Below are 18,775 nucleotides of genomic sequence, written 5' to 3'. Positions count from 1 at the left end.
ACAGTGGTGACGTCGTTTGATCATTAGAAACTGCCATTATAAAGAACACAAAGTAATTTTATTTTATGCACAAATGGCGAACTTGAAGTGACTTATTTTATCTGGCCTGCGTTTGAGTAACTTTGAGAAGATATATCTATCGGAAACAACTTGCAGCGAAATGTTAAATGTTTCGTGCATCAGCAGACAGTGGTAGACTCGATTCGCCTAGCCTCCTCCAGTCCACACTGCCTCGGAAGACCCGCGAGTCCAACTACTGCAGTCAGGGTGAGCTTGGGTTGAACGCCGTGGCTAGCTGAAAGCATACCAGACGAGAACGGATAAGAGTGAAGCCTGGCTCTTTGTGCAGCAGTGATCGCTGCCTGTCCTGGTAAGATGGTTATCTAGCTACTTACAACCTTTTCTGGATAATGAAATTGCCACTACCAGCCGCATAGTCTCCAGCCTGGCATCATGATCCAGGTGCACACAACTGTCTAGCTGCAGAGGTGGGAGCTACAGTTAGCTGTATAACATTCAGATTGACGTTCAATATTTAGTTCAAAACACTAGCTAGCAGTATATTTTTCTATTCTATGCTAGCTATCTTTTTATGGATCTAAACAGCTAGCTAGTTCATGTCACGTAGAGTTTGAGCCAAATCACTAACAGTAGCTTTGAACTGTAGACAGTAAACAAGTTGAGCAAACGCACAATGGGTTTACAACTACTTTGCAACATAATCCGTCTGTGTAGGAGGTTGCACATCACTCCGAATTATATTCCCATTGCATTGATGTGGAGGATTTTTTTTCTAGTGGATTATGCATGTGTAATTACTCTTAAAAATGATAGTGATTTATTACTAAAAACAATCAACAGTTGCAGGTCATGCATGCTTTATAGAATGGAATATGTACAGTACTTAAACAATAATTTTTTTGTGTTTCAGGTTGCAATTAAAAGTTTGAGATTTTAGTATGTAAATCAAACCATCTCTTGAGAAAGATCAAGAGAGTCAAGAGTGTCCTTACACAAGGTTATCCTGGGGCCTACACAATGGCAAGCAGAAGAAAATCAACCACGCCTTGTATGGTCCTGCCCTCTGATGTCATGGAGCAAGATCAAGAAATGGACATGACGAAGGCAAAGGATGGAGCTGAGAGCGGAGCTGAGGGGCCTGCAGAAGCTGCACTGGTATCCATTGAACCTGAGTCAGGTGAGTGTGTTTATTAATTCAACGGCTTCATATGTTAACACACACACACCAGTTTTCACTTGAAATGTAATCACTTTGTCCTCTCGTGAACTAACATAGCTGTTCAACATACTTTTCAGAGCATGATGTTTGCCAGCCTAGTGGAGAAGACGGTGTTACCAGTGCAGCAGTGAAACGCAACAATAACCCACTGGAGCAGACAGTAGATGACCTGACCTTGGATGGGGGATTTGTGCAGCAGGAGATGGAGGAAAGCGAAGACCCCGCCACAGCTGGTATTTCGCTCAGCAAAACTCCCATTATGAAAATGAAGAGCAAATCTGAACCCAAGAGAATTGCTGTTTCATTCAAAGCAGCAGATGAGAGTGATGGAATGGGAGAAAGTGAAGAAGAGCAGGAGCCTATAGAAGCACCCCTGGGTACTCTAACACCTGTTGAGATGATGAGCCCACTTCACGTGGAGTCATTGAAGCCCAGTGTACTCATTAACATTCCCAACACAGTAGAGCAGAAGAAATCTATCTTCAACTCTGCCACGGTCCTCCCTGCTGGATTGGCCCAGGTCCTCTCCGCCCTCCAGGCCCAGCAGAGTGCCCAAGCTCAGCTTCTGATCCCAGTCAGTAGTATTCCAACATATAATGCAGCAATGGATTCCAACACTGTTCTGGTCAACACCTATAAAAAGTTCCCATATCCATCAGTGTCAGAAATAATGGGGTTGGCTGCCCAGACAAAGTTCACTGAGGAGCAGATAAAGATCTGGTTCTCTGCTCAGCGTCTGAAGCATGGCGTGAGCTGGACTCCTGAGGAAGTGGAGGAGGCCAGGAGGAAGCAGTTCAACGGCACAGTGCATACAGTGCCTCAGACCTTCACTGTGATCCCAGCCCACCATCTCTCTGCTGCTGCTAATGGCCTACAGTCTATTCTCCAGACCTGCCAGATTGTGGGACAGCCCGGCCTCGTCTTCACCCAGGTTGGCACAGCCAACAGCCTACCTGTGACCACACCCATTACGTTGACAGTAGCTGGGGTCCCCCACCAATCTCAGGCAACCAGGACAAGCTCCAATCAGACCAACACAGCTGTTAGTGAAATGAAGAGGGCTACCACTGTCCAGCCCCCCTCCCTGACTCCACAGGAGAACTCTGCTCTCAGTGCAGACCACTTTGGATTGCGGCCAAAGAAGTCCAAGGAGCAACTTGCAGAACTGAAAGCCAGTTACCTGAAGAATCACTTTGCCAGTGATGCAGAGATTGCACGGCTGATGAAACTGACAAGTCTAACCAAAGGGGAGATAAAGAAGTGGTTTAGTGACACACGCTACAACCAGCGCAACTCAAAGAATAGTCACGTCATTGTTTTCCATGACAATGTCAGGGGCAGCAGCAACGCCACCATAGTAATTGATTCCAGTGATGAAACCCCTCAGTCTCCCCCACCTGCGGCTGTCAAAGAGAAAGAGACACGTCCCAAGACCTGGAACCCTTTTCCAGACTTCACGCTGCAAAAGTTCAAGGAGAAGACACCAGAGCAGCTGGTGGTTTTAGAGGAGAGTTATCAGAAGTGTAACACTCCCACAGACGACGAGCTTACCAAGCTGAGGACGGAGACCAAGCTCACCAGGAGGGAGATTGATGCCTGGTTCACAGAGAAGAGGAAGACCCCAGTAGCAGAGTCCCCTGAGTGGATGGAGAGTGAGGCTGGTACTTCTCCTTCCTCCTCTAAAAGAGGGAGCCAGACTCCACCCGGTGGCCGGCGGCCAAGCAGGGACAAGATTGGGAAGAAAACCCCAGAGCAGCTCCACGTCCTGAAGAGTGCCTTTGTGCGCACCCAGTGGCCCTCCACCGAGGAGTACGACAAGCTGGCAGAGGAGAGTGGGCTGCCTAGGCCCTACATAGTCAACTGGTTTGGGGACACGCGATATGCTTGGAAGAATGGCAACTTAAAGTGGTTCTTCTACTACCAAAGTGGAAATGTTGAGGGCATGAATGGCAACAAGAACAGGAAGAGGAGGATACGAAACCGTGGCTGGGGAAGGTCCCGAAGTAGGAAGGCCAAGAGGTCCACAAGCTCAGAGAAGTCACCTCCCATAATAAAGTTCAAGTCTGGAAAAGAGAATCTGAAGGAGTATTATCTGAAGCACAAATTCCTGAATGAGCAAGACTTGGATGAGCTTGTGGCGAAGTCCAATATGGGGTATGAGCAGGTTAGGGAGTGGTTTGCAGAGATTCACAGGAGGGAGGACATGGGCACTGACCTGTTTGAGGATGCTGCAGTGAATGAGGACCAGGAGGATGAAGAGGAAGAGTCACAGGGTGAGAATGAGATGGCACAAGAAGAGCAGAGTAACACAGTGGTGGGTGAAGAAGATGACGACGATGATGACACTGATGATAGTGAAGCTTGGGAGCCTTCTCGGAGTGTCCGAAAATCATTGTCAGGGTCAGAAGACTAGTTATGGATAACTGGTTTTGGTCTAACAGTACACACAAATTGAGTACTCTCTCTTTCTCTGTGTGTTTAAGGGGTACCGTTTGACTGCAAGACATTAAAAATGAAATGCCACCAATACAAACACACATGACGTGCACCTTATACACTTTTAGTGTAGATCCATTTGTTAATTGTTAGTAATCATGTAATCGATATTGGCTATCGATATACTTATGTGAAATGAAATGATCAGACGTGAATTGATATTGAAATTCATTTGATAAAACAATGGTATTTGTGCAATGTGCAATTCGTAGTAAGTACCTTAGTGGAATGAATGAAATTACTCATTTGGATTCAAATGAAAAGTTTATCGGGTTCTCTGAAATGCTGAGTGGAACTGCGGTGCCAAAGTAAACTAATGAATGTGATAGTTTCCTGTGCTATGAAGGCGTTAGTCAAATCACAGGCACAGTACATATTGTGTCCTATATGGAAGAACTGACATCGTAGCACACCGCCACGCACTTTCTCCACCTCTGTATTAACATGTGGAAAAAAAATCTTGATTAGACACCTTAATCTCTTATACCATTAAATGGCTTTAAGAGACCAAATAATTTTTATAACTCGTATTTAGCCTTTTTCTGTCCTTTGAAACGATTGTATTTTCAAGAGGATTAACCTTATTAGACTGCCCCTCCAGTAGTGCTTCAATCAAAAGTTGGATATCGATACAGCACAAAAGAACATTATGAACTATGGCCTACTGCTGTCAGTAACTAAATGGCACAATATGGGTCCTATTTTCAATTTTGTGAAGTTGCTCAGTTGAAAATGTGCATGAGTTTCCCTTATAGAACATGTATTTTTTCAGATAACACAACCTGTATGAGCAGTGGAGTTAACACAGGGCTGTTTTCAAACAATTGTTTTCTAACTTATATCCAGATGCATGTGTTTACTGTTACGCTTTTGTTTTGCTATATAGTACTCTTATATAGGGCTTTTCCCCAACTGTTATCTAAATGGCAAGCTTTGCACTTCACAAGACAGTTTTCCTGACCTGTACGCCACATCTTGTTAGCCTGGGTGCCAGCCTATTGGATACAGTCTGCTCAGCCAGTGAATACAGTGATGAGACAAAGACCTAATAGGCTGAAACTCAGTATCCTGTGCAGAAAAAAAGTGGCACAGTGGGGGGGAAAAATGATCTATTGCGATGAGTTACCAAATACCAATGGTCTATCAAAGTATTGTAACCAAGTTTTAAATAAGTTATTAAAGCTTTGTATGAACTGTAACATCAAAACGTTTTACAGAGGGATGGATGGATGGATGGATGGATGGATTCATAACTTTTGAAGAGACAAACCTATGTGCCTGTATGGCTCATGCTTTTTTGAGCAGGATTCCATCAAGACTTGGAGGTTGAGAATGAGGAGATCATGAACACCTCATGTTCATTGACATTTGACATTGTGCAGCATGAATGCTGTGAATTGCATGTTAGTACCATAGTTAAAAGGCACCGACAAGATACATTTGAAGTTGAATTTTGAGACATCCAGTACTGCATGCAATAATCATCAAGGAAAAGATAGGAAAATTCTTGTTTTGTACAAATCTTTTATGCCCTTGTATTAGACAAGCAGTTTTTAATGGTTTTATATGTTTCTATTTATGATCATTATGAATCCTGTCTTGACTTCTATGAATTGCTTGTATAGTGTTGATTAACATGTACAATAGTCTTTTGAGATGGATTGAGTGCTAGAGATGACTTGTTCTGATCATTACTGCAATGTTGCCCCAGTCGTTTTTTGCTTTTGGCTACTGTTGCCTTCATTCTGCAACACTCATGTATCCAAGTTACTCTTGTACAGTAGATGTAACAGTGTGACCATTAGTAATTACTGTCTTATCTTATCTCATGTCCTCTTTGCTATTTCTCAATATGTAGAGTGAGCTTGTTTCGTAGTAGCCTTAACCTGACTACATAAAATCCTTAGCATTTGTCCTCTTTGGATTGTTCTGCACAGAATCTTAAACCGAATCTGTTTATAATTTTTGCTTATTACTGCTCTAATAAGCCACATTGGATAATGATATTCTTCTTTTACCTACTGTATTTATTAACGGTAATAGTTCTATGAGAAGAACCTTTTGGCTCAAATCATGGTCCACATGTGTTGAGGAAAAAGTGAAAGTTGTTTCAAACTTCAAATGATAAACCAAGGAAATTTGTCATATTGAGTAGCCTTGGAGCTGAAAAAGTCAGTAGGCCTCTGCAAACTCAAAATCAGCTGAATGAGCTTTAGTTCCCTGAGCCATAGACTGTGCAATGCTATTAATTTAAATCAAATTGTATTTTAGGCTGTGGCTTGATTTAGACAAAATATATATTTTATACTTTGTTTGTTTTGAACAAAATACAATAAATTTGGATGAAAAAGTGTTCTTGGTTGTCCTCTTAGACCATCTCCCTTCCCTTTGTTGGGTGTTGCTTTTAGTTTATTACAGAGCTCTTATTATAGGAGCATCTAATCCTGACTTTAAAAAAAGAAAGAAGTGTTTTATTGTAAACAATTCACATTCAGTATTCAATTCATAAAATAAAAAAAGCTTGGGAGTTAACATTCGTTCATTCAATTCATTACATAGACTGTCTATTGTACATACTATTTGTCTTAATGGCATTTAGAGTTCGTACAGAATTTCAGAGTGTCCATATATTGGATCAATGCTTCCTTAAATACTTGGTTTGTATATATATATATGTATGTATATGTATATATCATATATATAATATATTCGAACTTTATATATATATATAAAAACGAGCAATCTTGTACAAAGTCTGAGTAGTCTATTACATCAAGATTCAAGAACCAGTCTTTTTATGTTGCATCTAATCCTGACACCTTCACCTTTCGGCAAAGAATGACGTGAGCGGAACTTCTCTCTGCGGAACTCAGATCATCATTGTATGTTTCCCATCGTGCAATTTCGATTTAAACACTGCATGCCCACATGGATGTTTAGATGTAAACAACATTTGTGTCAAGTAATAGACTATTTTAAAGCCTCGTACAGTTGAAATGGACATTTTCGGTAGCGCCTTTGACGATTCGGAGAGGCAAGAGATAAGGTTCATGTTTCTCTGTCGTCTTACAACGCCAAATGTTGTGAATCAGAGGTGAGTGATTCCCAGGAAGCTAGCTACCACTACTGAAGTTCAAAACATTGACAACATTGGAGCAAGCTAGCTAACACATAGTTAAAGGTGTAATCCAAATGCTTGGCCTACCACTTGTTTTGGTATGAAATCGAGAAATGGGGCTCTGGAAAAGACCTCTCAAATTCCTAGTCAGCTCTCTGGATGCAAGGACTATTAATAGCATTCCATGATATTGAAATGGTAGTCTCAAACCTATTTCAAAGCAGTTGTGTACAAACAAATACACTGCTTTATAAACAATGGAGATAAGCAACCTTATATTTGGGGTCATGAAGCTAATTTGTAATTTATAAGACATTATTTGAGAATCAATGGGTGTATATATATCATAAATTGTATTGAACAGCAGAACTGTGGCATTGATTCTTTTAACAGTGGTTTTGTGAGAGCACCGACACAGAGGATTCTTTGGAGAAGCAAAAGATCTTCAAATTTCGAGCTGATTTGGCGTACAGGCAAAATAACTATCAGGTAGTTTCTTCACTTGGATTCTGTGCTGTTGCAAATTACTGTATGCAGCATGGAAGTTGCTGCGTTGTCATATGATCCCATACATCTCTTTCTCATTTAATACATCTAATTTTTCAGAAATCTTTCAATGCATACACTAGCTGCCTGGCACTGGTACCTGATAGTAATCTGACCATCAGACGGGATATACTCGAGGGGATGGCACGATGCTGTTGTCATCTGGGAAAAGAGGAGCAGGCCCTGGAGATCACAGAAATACTTGTAAGATTATATCGTTTAGGAACTATGGTTTTATGCTGGCTTTTGGAGAGACATGACACATAATTTAAGAGTAATGAATGGCTTCATATGAGCCTCACCAGGAAAGTAGTTTTGTTTTAGATTTGCAATGAAATGTTATGATCATGCCATGGGCAATCTGCACTGTTTCTCTTGACAGAGGAAGGAAGCCTCCAACACCTGTCACCTCACCTGTCTACTTCACCTAATGGTAAACATTCATGAGCGCTTTGGGGACCTCAGAAGCAAGATCACGTTCCTGCAGCAGCTTTGTTCTCTTCATCCTTACAACCACTGGCATTGGATGAAGCTGGCAGAGAGCTACATGAGCTTACTGGAATTTCTCCCAGCACCCTCAAATTCCAGTTCACTTAAACAGGAACACACAGCAGGACAGCACCCCATGACTCAAACTGAAGACCAACAAAAGAAAGAGAAGGACTGCGTTTGGCTGAAGGCCTCCATGTGTTTTGTCAGGGCCAGGTGAATATTTACAAAGAAACATTTTAGACATGCTTTTATTATTGCATTAGGTATTATTCTTGAAAGAAAACATTCTATAGTCAGTCTAAAGGTCAGTCTTTGTCTTCTGCTAAGATGTTTACTGTGCGTTGTCTTCCCAGGCTCCTCTTTGGTATGTTGAAGAACCAGCAGTCATCCTTTGTGCTTCAGAACAGTGAAAGAGCTCTGCAGAGGACTGACGAGGCACTGCAGTACTTGGAGCCAAAAGAGAGGACGCTCCAACTCATCTCTGAGGTGAGGCTGGGCATTAGGACCATGCTTGTCATCCTAGGACAAAATAAATCAATCAACGGAAATTCATCTCTGTGCCACCATATTAGGATGTCATAGTTTGGTTCGGCCTACTCTCAGGGATTTACATGTTTTAAAGCCCATTACGTTTTCTCAGCAGCTCCATAACCTGGAGATGCCACTGAGTTACTGTCTGAAACCCCTCATATCAGTCAAAAGCCCATGATTGTCCGTTGGTTATAATATACAATGATAAAGAAAGTACTCCTGAGCAAAGACTGACTGTTTTAATGACATGTCTACAGGTGATGGGAGAGGATCTAATCCCAGAGAAGATGAGAGAGGACAACCAGGATGGTGAGAGCTTAGCAGGTCTGTGTGTAAAGGACTTTGAGGACAGATGGTGGAACAGACTGATACTCACTGGAGTACTAGAGGAGTCAACAGACTTAAAATGCTCCACAAATGTTGAATGAATGTATCTATTTATATTATATTCCTTCTGCTGCCAACCATATGAAACTGTATCCATGGCTCTACAGTTTGGTTTGGTCATTTTCATCCTCTGTGATTCTATCAGTGTTGGTGCAGGGAAAGGAGAATTCATCTCTATGACAAAGACATATGAGCCACTATTCTGTTCAGCAAAGCTTTATTGTCCTACACTTGCACAATTGGTCTTGCAACTGTATAACATACATTGCATATACATATTATAGAAACCCTACATAAAAACACACAATAAATGGATTCACAGTAAATCAGACAGAGATTGTGATTGAATTCCTCACTGGGTAATAACTATAAATATAAGCACATTGACTTCATGATATGATACAGATGATCTTGCTCATTTATAGTTGTTTTTTCTTTTCTTTTTGTTTACATTTAAGCTGTCACAGTTAAGTTCCTTAGTCTGTCATGAGTCTCAATATTTTTTTTAATATATTTGTATATATTACAACTATAGAATGTTTTTAACTTTAGCATAATTAACAAGCAACTATGGTCACTGTGGTATGCCATTTCACTTATTTAGGAACTGTAAACCTCTCTCCAACAAGCCCCATGTCCCTCCAAGAGGGGGCACATTGCTGGTGAAGGGACGCCGAGTCAGGTTTCCTGCACAATAATCACTGTTAAAGGACCTCTGGCACACAACAGGCCTGCTGGCAGTGTGCCTCTGGGAGACCCATTGTAACCTTTGATTCCCTGTGTAGTTCAGCAGGTTCACTGTCCCTTGGGTGGTTAGTTGAACATTGGTCTGCGTGTTGTGGTACCTGGGCTGGGCTGTGGGTCCGCTGCAGGGATGGTCCGTTTGCGGGGTGGACAATCCTGCCGGACGGGAGGTGAGCAAGTCCGGGATGTGTGGCAGAGGAAGGTTAAGTGGAGCTGCCACTGTGAGAAAAGCTGGCACAGGCTTGGAGCTGGCATAGAGCTTGCGAAACTCCAGGTCGAAAGGCTTGACTGCGCTGCCCTTGAAATGCACCGCCAGGCTCCGGTCTACCTGCCAGGATAGCCTTGTGAAACTGAGGAATGGAACACAACATAAAGAAGAGATTACACAGCTGCACTGAACTATAAACAACATGTCATTTCAAACAAGGATTGTTATTGCAAAGTGTATGTTTTTGTGACCAGAAAATGACGAAGGTACCTGTATGATCCAGCAATAGCTTCAGTGCAGTCAATGATGATGAACTTCTCTTTGATCTGTCCAGTAAATTTCCTACCAGACTTTGCACAGTATGTCTCTCCTTGTACGCTGCGAATTGACACTTTCTGCAGAAAGAACACAATACATTTATATATTGAGTGAAGTAGAAACATAGAAGAAACATAGTCAACATAACAGGTGAGGATAATCAAATGTATAATTTGTCACCGTGAAATGACCATGCTGATGATGATAAATACTGTTTTGAATTTACTCACAGTGAGATGTTTGCTGCTGATCTGTAGATCCTCACACATTTTCACAAAGATGTGCAGATTTACATGGTCGAGCAGAATGTAGACAGACACATTGCGCTTCATTGTCGCCTCGAGTATGTCACAGAAAATCTCCACATCGCTGAAGGTGTCCATTACAATTGCCAGAACCTGCAGATATATTACATTCAATTGTAGCTGTTCTGTTTACCTGTGTTCATGTTTTCTACAATTATCAGTTGATTAACTATCATGAGATGATTCTATGTCATATAGATGTTGAATAGATACAGTATTATAGTTTTTTATACTAGTTTATACAGTACTTACTGTTGTTGCCTTTCTAATAAAGTCTCTCAGTAGATCTGTTATGGTTGCTGCTCTGTCTGATTGGAAGTATACTTCCACCCTGGGGATCCCCAACAGGTGGTAACTCCAGTCCTCCACCGGCCAGCCATGTTCCAGTCCTGGTGGCTCACTCTCAGACACATCAGGGTATAACTCGGTTGCATCAGATGACTTTTGAGAGGTTGTCCCTTTGTCCTGCTCTTCATCATTCTCACATAGGCTGCCGCTGCTGGTGCTCAGATCTCTGACGTTCTCCAGGATGTAACCTTTCTCCTCCTTGGACAAGAAGTCCACCTCTACCTCCTGAGCCAGAACTTCGTGGTAGGCCTCTAGCCCCTGGTTCAGCAGTGCGTCCGTGGCCAGCCGGGCACTCTCGTTGTGGCTGAGGTCGATGTCGGACACCGGGATGAAGGTTTTTTTTCTCATCTCTTGCACACGTCGCTTCACCTTCCCTATAGGCTTGGACTTCATATACCACAACACAGACAGACCATAGCTGTCCATATTGATGATATAAATAACTAAGTACTAAGACGCTCTGCTCCGCATGTCACTTGTAGCTCTCCTTCTCTCCTGTGAGGCATCTGTAGGGTGAGCCCAGCCCTCTCAGTATATCCTACCTGTGTTTATAGACAAGTGTTCTGTTCTGGGAAAGAGCGTGACAAAAACATGCAGTTCCAGCACTCCTTCCCTTAGAGGGAGAATGAGAGAGAGTTGAGTGACAGGGGTGAGCATGGGTGTCAGATCAGCTCAGCAGAGGCCGATGACATATGGCTGCACACTTCACAAGCTGTCACAGCACAGTGTGCATCTTTCCAATTCACCCTTTGTCAAACTCTGAGTGATGAAACATTATTCAATACATCCCATTTTGAGTGAAACTACCATGTATCTCCTCTCCATCTATCATACCCCTCCCAGCCCAAACATCAAAGGAAGACACACCCAGACATTTGACACTTCATTAGTGGATTATTTCCTGAATATCTCTGTTGAGTTAATCAAGGCATTAGATCAAAAAAAGCATGTGTGCATGAGTGTATAAATACATAACATAGCTGAGATCAAATAAAGTGGTAGTCCCTTCATGATTTAACAATATTTTAATAAAAACAAGTATTAAATAAAACATAAAAACGTATATGGGAGGGGGTTGCTACCATGCGGTTCTATACCACCATACCACCACAGTTCATACACAGCTGCTCAGAATGTAAACTATTACTGGTATCATCTTTCAACCAGAAAAACGGGTATATAACCACAACCACTTTCGGTCTCATTTTCAAGTTTAGCAATGTACATGGCACAGCCACAGTCAACTGCACTGAGGTGGCGGAGGTGTCGTCACTGAGAGCTGGGGGACAGTGAGGTAGAGTTGCTGTTAGAGTTGGAGTTTTTGGCACGGGCTGCCAATTTCTGGCGGAGCTCTCTGATGTCCTGCATCAACTCCCTCTCTCTACAGTCCAGCTCCCCACGACCCCGGTCTAATGAAACTGAGGACACAAGAAACCATGCAGGACTCATTAGGATCAGTCAGGTACACCATACTGTATGAAACCAGAGACCTTCACTGTAAATGCAGCAGGAACAGCCATACTTACAGTTAGTGGAGTCGTCTGAGGTGGACTGGTTGTTAAGGCACACAGTGTTTTCTGTCTGAGCTGGAGCTGGAGCAGTAGCAGGCTTGTGCAGCAGTCCTCTATTAGAGCACCGTGACCTTGCCTGCATCTCCCACTGTCGATCTGCCAAAATTCTTACTGTCAGTCACCACACAATGGCTGCCAAGGTAAACACTTGGAATGGGAAATAATATGAATATAGTTGCATGGGTGCTGGACTCACTGAGAGACTCATCCTGGCTCCTCCTCAGCTTGTCCAGGTGCTGCTCTGTCTCCTCTACCTCCTGTGTGAGGAAGACTCTCCTGTGGGCCTCTGATGTGGCTGCCGCCTGCCTCTCCTCCTCCAGCTGGGCTCTCTTAACCACCACGTCCTCCCACTGCCCACCAACAACACAACACAGTTCACACCGCATCACTGTGACAGGACAGATTTGGGCAGATATGGGTGTGAGTTTTACACATGTATGTCTATCCTGTTGTGTGCTGTTTATCCATTTAAATGTGACCAAGTATTCCAATGTATTAATTACAAGCAGCAGACATACAGTACAAGGATCCTCAAAAAGCACTTGTTGATGATAACCATATTTACCTCCATTACTACTCTAAGCACCATGCCATCTGCTCTCTATCTTACCCTCTTGCCCTCCATCTCCTGCATGGTGTTGACGAGCTGCTCCTCCTTGTCGCGGGTCTCTCTGTGCAGACGGGCAAGTTGTTGGAAGTGCCTCTCCTGCTCTGCGTCGGCCCAGTGCAGCCGCTTCATTACCTCAGCCTGCCAGTCTGTGTCCACACCCAGCTGCCCTGCCTCCGCCAGAGACTCCTCCAACACCTGGGGGACAGGAGGGAGGGAGAGGTGAAGGGAGGACAGCACAGGTACAGCCACGCCAGCCCTGGCAGCCCTGGGGGACGTGAGGATGACGCCCCTTGGCCTCCAGTCTCTGACACATTCATTTGCTGTTCGTTTGATACAGGTCTCAAAGAGTGTGTGCTAGAACAAACAGGGAAATTCATTGATTTGATACCGCTATACAGGTGATAGTGTTTTCAGTGCTCACTTTCTTGGTTCCCAGGCTCAGGTCAGTGTCGTTGTGGATGAGTTGCTGATAGGTGGACTCCTCTATCTCTGCTCTGTGCCTCCGAGTGTCCACCTCTGCTCTCACTTCCTGGGTCACGCGCTCCTGCTCTTTGGCCAATTGCTAGAAGTGAGAAGTTACACAATAATATCATAAGGACAGAATCATATATATTGTGAGGTAAGTAGAGAGGACAGTGATGAGGGCACCACTCACCTGCTCAAACAGTCGTCTCTGAGCATCCAGCTCCATCTGTCTCACTTCTATATCCTGCACTGCAGTGGATGTCTCCTGGTCCCTTATATTCATCTGAGAGCAACATTGGGGAACCATAACATACTTATAAGAGGGATGCCTGGGAGATTACAAGGAAGAAACATGATTCCTCAATAAGGCAACACAATGGACACAGACTGAAGCCCATGGTTTAGCATACCTTCCTCTGGATCTCATCGTCCAGCCTGTGGAGCTCCGCCATCCTCTGGTCCTGCTGGTGCTTCAGGAAGCGCCTCCTGGCCGCGTCGATCAGGTGCAGCTCCTTCACCTTCAGCTCTCTCTTCATAGCAGCCAGCCTGGTGGGCACAGGCCAGACAAGAGTCCATATCAGCTCAACTAGTCGGCAATTAAAAGCATTTAAGGGCGTGTGGATGGCCTTCAGCAAGATATCACACTGTCATTTATGTGTCATTTACAACGTAAGTGTCATCTATTGAGGGCTAATGAGGGTGAGATTGCCTTAGATGGGTGACCTCTGGAGGAGGAAAGCTGTAAGTGTTCCCCTTTGATATATTACACATTATATCAAATGTATAACTGACAGTGTCTCACTGTCAGTTTGATTTGATGTTTGTTTGACTCCCTCTGCCTGCCCCTCTGTGTGTCTGACCTAGTTCTCTGCTCAGCCAGCTTGCTCTCCTCCTCCTTTAGGATCTTCCTGCGCTGCTCCTCTGCCTGCTGCAGCAGGTCCTGCTGTGTGTACCACGCCTCGTCTTCAGCCTGCCTCTTCACCGCTTCTGCACGCAGCTCCTGGACCGCCTGCCTGCACACACACAGAAGGGAGATGTCACTTCGACTGTTCTCGTAAGCAAGTCATGAAGAAGGTATTCAGTCAATCAGCTCCCTCACATTATACTGTAGGTACACAGTCACACATGCCACAATATAAACCTTATAAACATTCACAAGAACTCACAAGATTCCACTGAATCTCACCTCTCTCTGAGGTATTCCACCTCCTGCTGGCGGATCCTCTCCCGTTCCTGGGACTGGTACTCTACGATGAAGGTGGGATACTTGTTGAACACAGGGTACTGTCCCCTGGTCAGGGGCTCAAAGTCACTGAGCATGGAGCGTGGGTGGATCTCTGCTGGGGTGCTCTCCATCAGCCTGTACGTCTCCTTAATCATGGCACTGATGTCCAAATTGTTGCGGTGGTGAAAGAAATACTTAACAGAAAAACAGAGAGAGAAAAGTGAGCATTAAGAACAAGGCAGATCATTCATACAGTGACTATATGAAGAGGAATGCAGCGCAAACAATGCTCTGCTAAACCCTAGAATGTAGAGTGGTTCTGCCATGACAACAAAGGCCTGACCTCTGACAGTGACCCCCCCCCCGGTTTAAAAAAAAAAAAGGTTCTACCTCAAAGTCCTCTTTTTGGTGGCAGAGGAGAAGGGGAGCGCGGCAGCAGGAGACATAGGACACCACTGCCACCAGCAGGAAAGCCGGCTGGTTGGAGAAGACATTGTCAAAGAGCTTCAGCCACTCATCCCGTGTCAGCACCTCTGAGAACAGAGTCTCCAGTAAGGGCCAAATGTACAGCTAGGGGAGGGATGACGAGAGAGAAAAAACAGAAGAAAATGATGTATGATTGCTTGGTCTGCCTTATTCACACTAACTACTAATGCACAACACTATAAAACACAGTGCATCATTCAGTCCTCTCACCTGTGAGGTAACACCACAGTCTATGAGGTGCTGCAGCAGTTCCTTGTCATGATGGGCCAGGACGTTCTCTGCCATACTCAACACATTGAGTGGGGGATTGGGGAAGTACTCAAACCAGTGCTGGCACCAGTTCACTGTAAGACAGTAAAAGTGGGCCATATCAGAGGACAACTTGAATCAGGATAACAACCATATATGATTATTCAGTTTTATGCATATTACTGTACCTATGACTGTGGCGACCACTTCAAAACAGATTAGTGGATTGTTCTGGAATAGCTTGACAAAGGGAAAGGCCACCAGAGGCAGGTAGTCAGCCTCTCCAAAGATGGCTGACCAGTGAGCCAGTGCAGATAATACCCTGTATTGACAGGCAAGTAATGGATATGATAATTCATCATTCTAGTCTATTTGACCTTTCTATAAATATGAATGTCTTATATCAAGTCAGATACTAAGTGTTACCTCTGCAGGCCCCGCTGTAGTTTGTGGCTCTTGATGGGATAGCGCTCATGTATGCTTAGGTAGGCAGAATGCAGGCCTTTGTCAGTCAAGCTGCTGAAGGCAGCATGGTTCTCTGGTAGTCGCAGGAGTGACCTCCACACAAACATCCTGAAGAGGCAAAAAGACAAGTTACACATTTACTGCCCCTCCTAAAATGTTGACCGTGGTCTTGTTTTGTGATTCATTACCTGTATTTAGCTGGATATTCTCCAAACGCCTTCAGTAATGCTACAAGCCTCTTTTTGTTCAGACCATCAGGTAATTCATTCTGTAAAGCAAACCACCATCTATAAGAAAAACTCATCAATGACTCAACTGACTAAGAGATATAGATGTATTCAAACAGAAAGTAACTGCTGAAAACAGTTGCTGACAGGACAGTTCCACAGAAAGACAAGACCATGCATGCCACTATCAGATTACTATAAGATTATACCACATGAACTAGAGTGCCTCTCTGTGGCATACCTCTTTGTCAGCTGCCATAGGGAGAGCTGGAGGCCTCAGGACTTTGGTCTGGACTCGACGACCGGATGTTTTGGCAGGCCTCTGGACCGCCGCTGACTTCACCTTCACCCTCACAACAGACTGGTCTCCACTGTCCCCACTGGGGACCACTTTCACCAGGGGTGCGGGTGGCTAGGAGAGGCAGAGAGAGAGGCATGTAGAGTACAATCAAACAACAACAGAGATGAACAAGACATTTCAGATGATCAAAGGTATGAAATACAGCAATTCAACGAGGTCTGTCATATGAGTTCACTTTGTAATCATTTTGAATATTGCTACCTTGTTGATGTCCTGGGTCAGACTTTGCACACTGTAGATGTTCAGGCTGCCATTATCCATTATCGCCACAACATGGCGGCCGTTGGGACTGACAGCAGCTGAGGTGATTGCATCATCATGGGATCCGATGTCAAAGAGAAGCTTGCAGGTCTGAATGTTTATGAAGCGCATTATACCATCCTGGCTCAACACCCCGAGTGTCTAAAGAGGAAACATTTCTACATTAGTTATCTACTGTAAGGCCAACCATAGAAACTAACAGCTTTTCTCCTAAAATGGCTCCATATCAACCAGTTTGCTCACAGATTACACATACCTGGCTGGACCCACCATCAAAGCTGTCTGGTAGGAACTCCAGCTGCCGCACAGTCCGAACTTTAGGTGGCATCTGGACAACTCTGAGGAGCTGCTTGCTGTCCAGACACCACAAATGAAGTAGGTTGGACCTCCCCCCAGCAGCCAGAGTTTTTCCATCACTGCAACCACAACAAAGATAGTGTAAGGACACAACAACTAACTTACCACTTTACTGTTCAGTTCAGGATGTATCTGTAAATGTCACAGTCCCACACCGTGTGACAGCAAAGGCCTTGTAGTGGATCCTGGGCCCCTCATCTGGAACTGGCAGCTGGTATTTGCAGAACAATGTCTCACTCTCCCAGGCGAAGATGGAATCATCATTGAAGCAGCTGAGGATGGTGTTACTCAGAGGAAGGAAGAAGACCTAGGGAACAAAACGCCCCACAGCAACAGTTGAAATCAATCATGTATAGTTCATAGAGACTACAAAAAGCTAAAATGCCATATCGGTAAATTAAATGATCTTACCCTCTGTATACCCACTGACTGGCGAACGTTGAGCTTCCTCTTCCTTTGGAAGGTGTCGAGGTCCCAGAGCTGAGCGGTGTCAGCTGACGTAGTGATGGCATACCTGCCAGAGCCATGGACTGAAACTGAGGATATGGCACCCTCATGACCTCGCATCCAGCTAACTAGCTGCTTGGTGTCTGACAAAAAATAATCAACAGTCTTTTAAGATTGTGTACGGTTGAGTATACAGCATAATCCTGCACCTGATGTCCTCAAGCAGCTATTAATGAACAACAAATCTGTTGCCAAATAGGTAGGCTGCAATAGAGTTAGAAAGACTGTCATACCTTTGTCAAAGCACTTGATGGAGTAGTCAGCAAGAGCAACCAAAAATTCTGTTGTTCTGCGCAAGTTGAATGCCAAAGCAGTGCATGCTTGACCTGTCCTCTGAACAAGTCTAAACCTGGTAAAAGACAAAAAACACAGGACTAAATGAGCACTGCATCACTGGAGATGGTCGAATAAGAGGACAATGCACAATTGGGTTGTTTTTCCATAAACCTTAAAAAGTGTCATCATAATTCACCTGTTTCTGCTGATGTCAAAGACATATATATTCCCATGGTGATCACCAGCAAGAAAAGACTCCCCTGTAGTGTCGAAGGTGACATGAAGAAATCGTATAGTTTTTGATTGATAGGCAGCTGCACTGTGAATCACGCTGACCATAACCCTGTAAAAGGCATTGACTGACGTTATTATCTCACACACTCTCACACACACACACACACACACACACACACACACACACACACACACACGAGAGAGAGAGAGAGATGAGATGAGAGAAGCGATCTTGCTGTACCTACCCATTACTCGGTGTTGGTTTTCGATGCCATACTTTCCCCTCCTCCTTGTTTCCTATATCTGTCACCTGCATTTTAAAAGCAGATTTGGGGCGTTGGGGTTTGTCGCTAGTTAGGTAGCTAATTTTAGTCAGCTAACAAAGTAAGCCTATCCTTTGCTTTGGCGGTACGTACAGCGCGAAATTTGAAAGCAATAACACGCCTAGCTATGAAATGCAAGTACCCTGGCCACACGAATATTATGAAACAGTAAACATTATTAAGCTTTAGGTTTAAAAATCTAAAGTGACTGATTTACATCTCGCTAACCTGAAACATAAAGCTTTTAGATGAAAATGTAATAGCGGTTACTAATTTGTCGCTTCTAGGACGTCACGCAGGTAAATAGATGAGTGCATTGTGGGTATTGAAGTTCTCTTAGGAATAGGCAAGGCTAGAGAGGGTTTCTTGAGAGATTTCTGATTCAGAAATTAGTGACAACGTCTTCTTCACTTTTGCCACGAGCG

At 43.9% G+C, this 18,775-nt stretch overlaps 4 protein-coding genes across 5 annotated transcripts; 2 read left to right on the top strand and 2 right to left on the bottom strand.

Annotated features, from left to right (window-relative positions):
• Positions 1-17: 17 nt before the first annotated feature.
• On the top strand, positions 18-6,179 carry zhx1 (zinc fingers and homeoboxes 1). The gene is made up of 3 exons (XM_083678128.1): positions 18-370; positions 932-1,198; positions 1,318-6,179. The coding sequence occupies exons 2-3, from the start codon at positions 1,039-1,041 to the stop codon at positions 3,651-3,653; spliced, it is 2,496 nt and encodes an 831-aa protein (XP_083534254.1). The 5' UTR covers positions 18-370; positions 932-1,038; the 3' UTR covers positions 3,654-6,179.
• A 480-nt stretch (positions 6,180-6,659) lies between these two features.
• On the top strand, positions 6,660-9,322 carry cUnh8orf76 (chromosome Un C8orf76 homolog). The gene is given in 7 exon segments (XM_083678671.1): positions 6,660-6,757; positions 6,760-6,830; positions 7,248-7,343; positions 7,461-7,604; positions 7,783-8,105; positions 8,246-8,378; positions 8,681-9,322. Coding segments are annotated over 7 exon segments (963 nt in total). The 5' UTR covers positions 6,660-6,732; the 3' UTR covers positions 8,852-9,322.
• Positions 9,323-9,395: 73 nt separating this feature from the next.
• fam83a (family with sequence similarity 83 member A) lies at positions 9,396-11,225 on the bottom strand. Its single transcript, XM_083678670.1, has 4 exons — positions 10,638-11,225; positions 10,311-10,478; positions 10,033-10,157; positions 9,396-9,904 (listed from the first exon to the last, which is right to left on the bottom strand). Exons 1-4 carry the CDS (start codon positions 11,157-11,159, stop codon positions 9,403-9,405), a joined length of 1,317 nt encoding a protein of 438 aa, XP_083534796.1. The 5' UTR covers positions 11,160-11,225; the 3' UTR covers positions 9,396-9,402.
• Positions 11,226-11,809: 584 nt separating this feature from the next.
• On the bottom strand, positions 11,810-18,625 carry tbc1d31 (TBC1 domain family, member 31). Of its 2 annotated transcripts, XM_083679243.1 has the most exons (22): positions 18,273-18,625; positions 17,990-18,136; positions 17,751-17,866; positions 17,422-17,600; positions 17,166-17,317; positions 16,910-17,069; positions 16,594-16,794; positions 16,273-16,443; positions 15,993-16,072; positions 15,766-15,912; positions 15,528-15,661; positions 15,301-15,434; positions 14,995-15,174; positions 14,566-14,798; positions 14,240-14,392; positions 13,790-13,925; positions 13,570-13,662; positions 13,336-13,476; positions 12,915-13,109; positions 12,501-12,654; positions 12,260-12,400; positions 11,810-12,151 (listed from the first exon to the last, which is right to left on the bottom strand). In XM_083679243.1, the coding sequence occupies exons 1-22, from the start codon at positions 18,341-18,343 to the stop codon at positions 12,003-12,005; spliced, it is 3,267 nt and encodes a 1,088-aa protein (XP_083535369.1). In that variant the 5' UTR covers positions 18,344-18,625; the 3' UTR covers positions 11,810-12,002. The 2 variants fall into 2 exon arrangements, with proteins under 2 accessions (XP_083535369.1, XP_083535370.1); XM_083679244.1 differs by lacking the exons at positions 17,166-17,317; positions 17,422-17,600; positions 17,751-17,866; positions 17,990-18,136; positions 18,273-18,625 and having other exon boundaries at positions 16,924-17,056.
• Between the last annotated feature and the right edge of the window lie 150 nt (positions 18,626-18,775).

Source organism: Argentina silus (assembly GCF_951799395.1).
Source record: "Argentina silus genome assembly, chromosome: 10".
Taxonomy (NCBI): domain Eukaryota; kingdom Metazoa; phylum Chordata; class Actinopteri; order Argentiniformes; family Argentinidae; genus Argentina; species Argentina silus.
The sequence above is the reverse complement of the archived record's forward strand: the minus strand, read 5'-3'. Positions and strand labels throughout refer to the sequence as shown.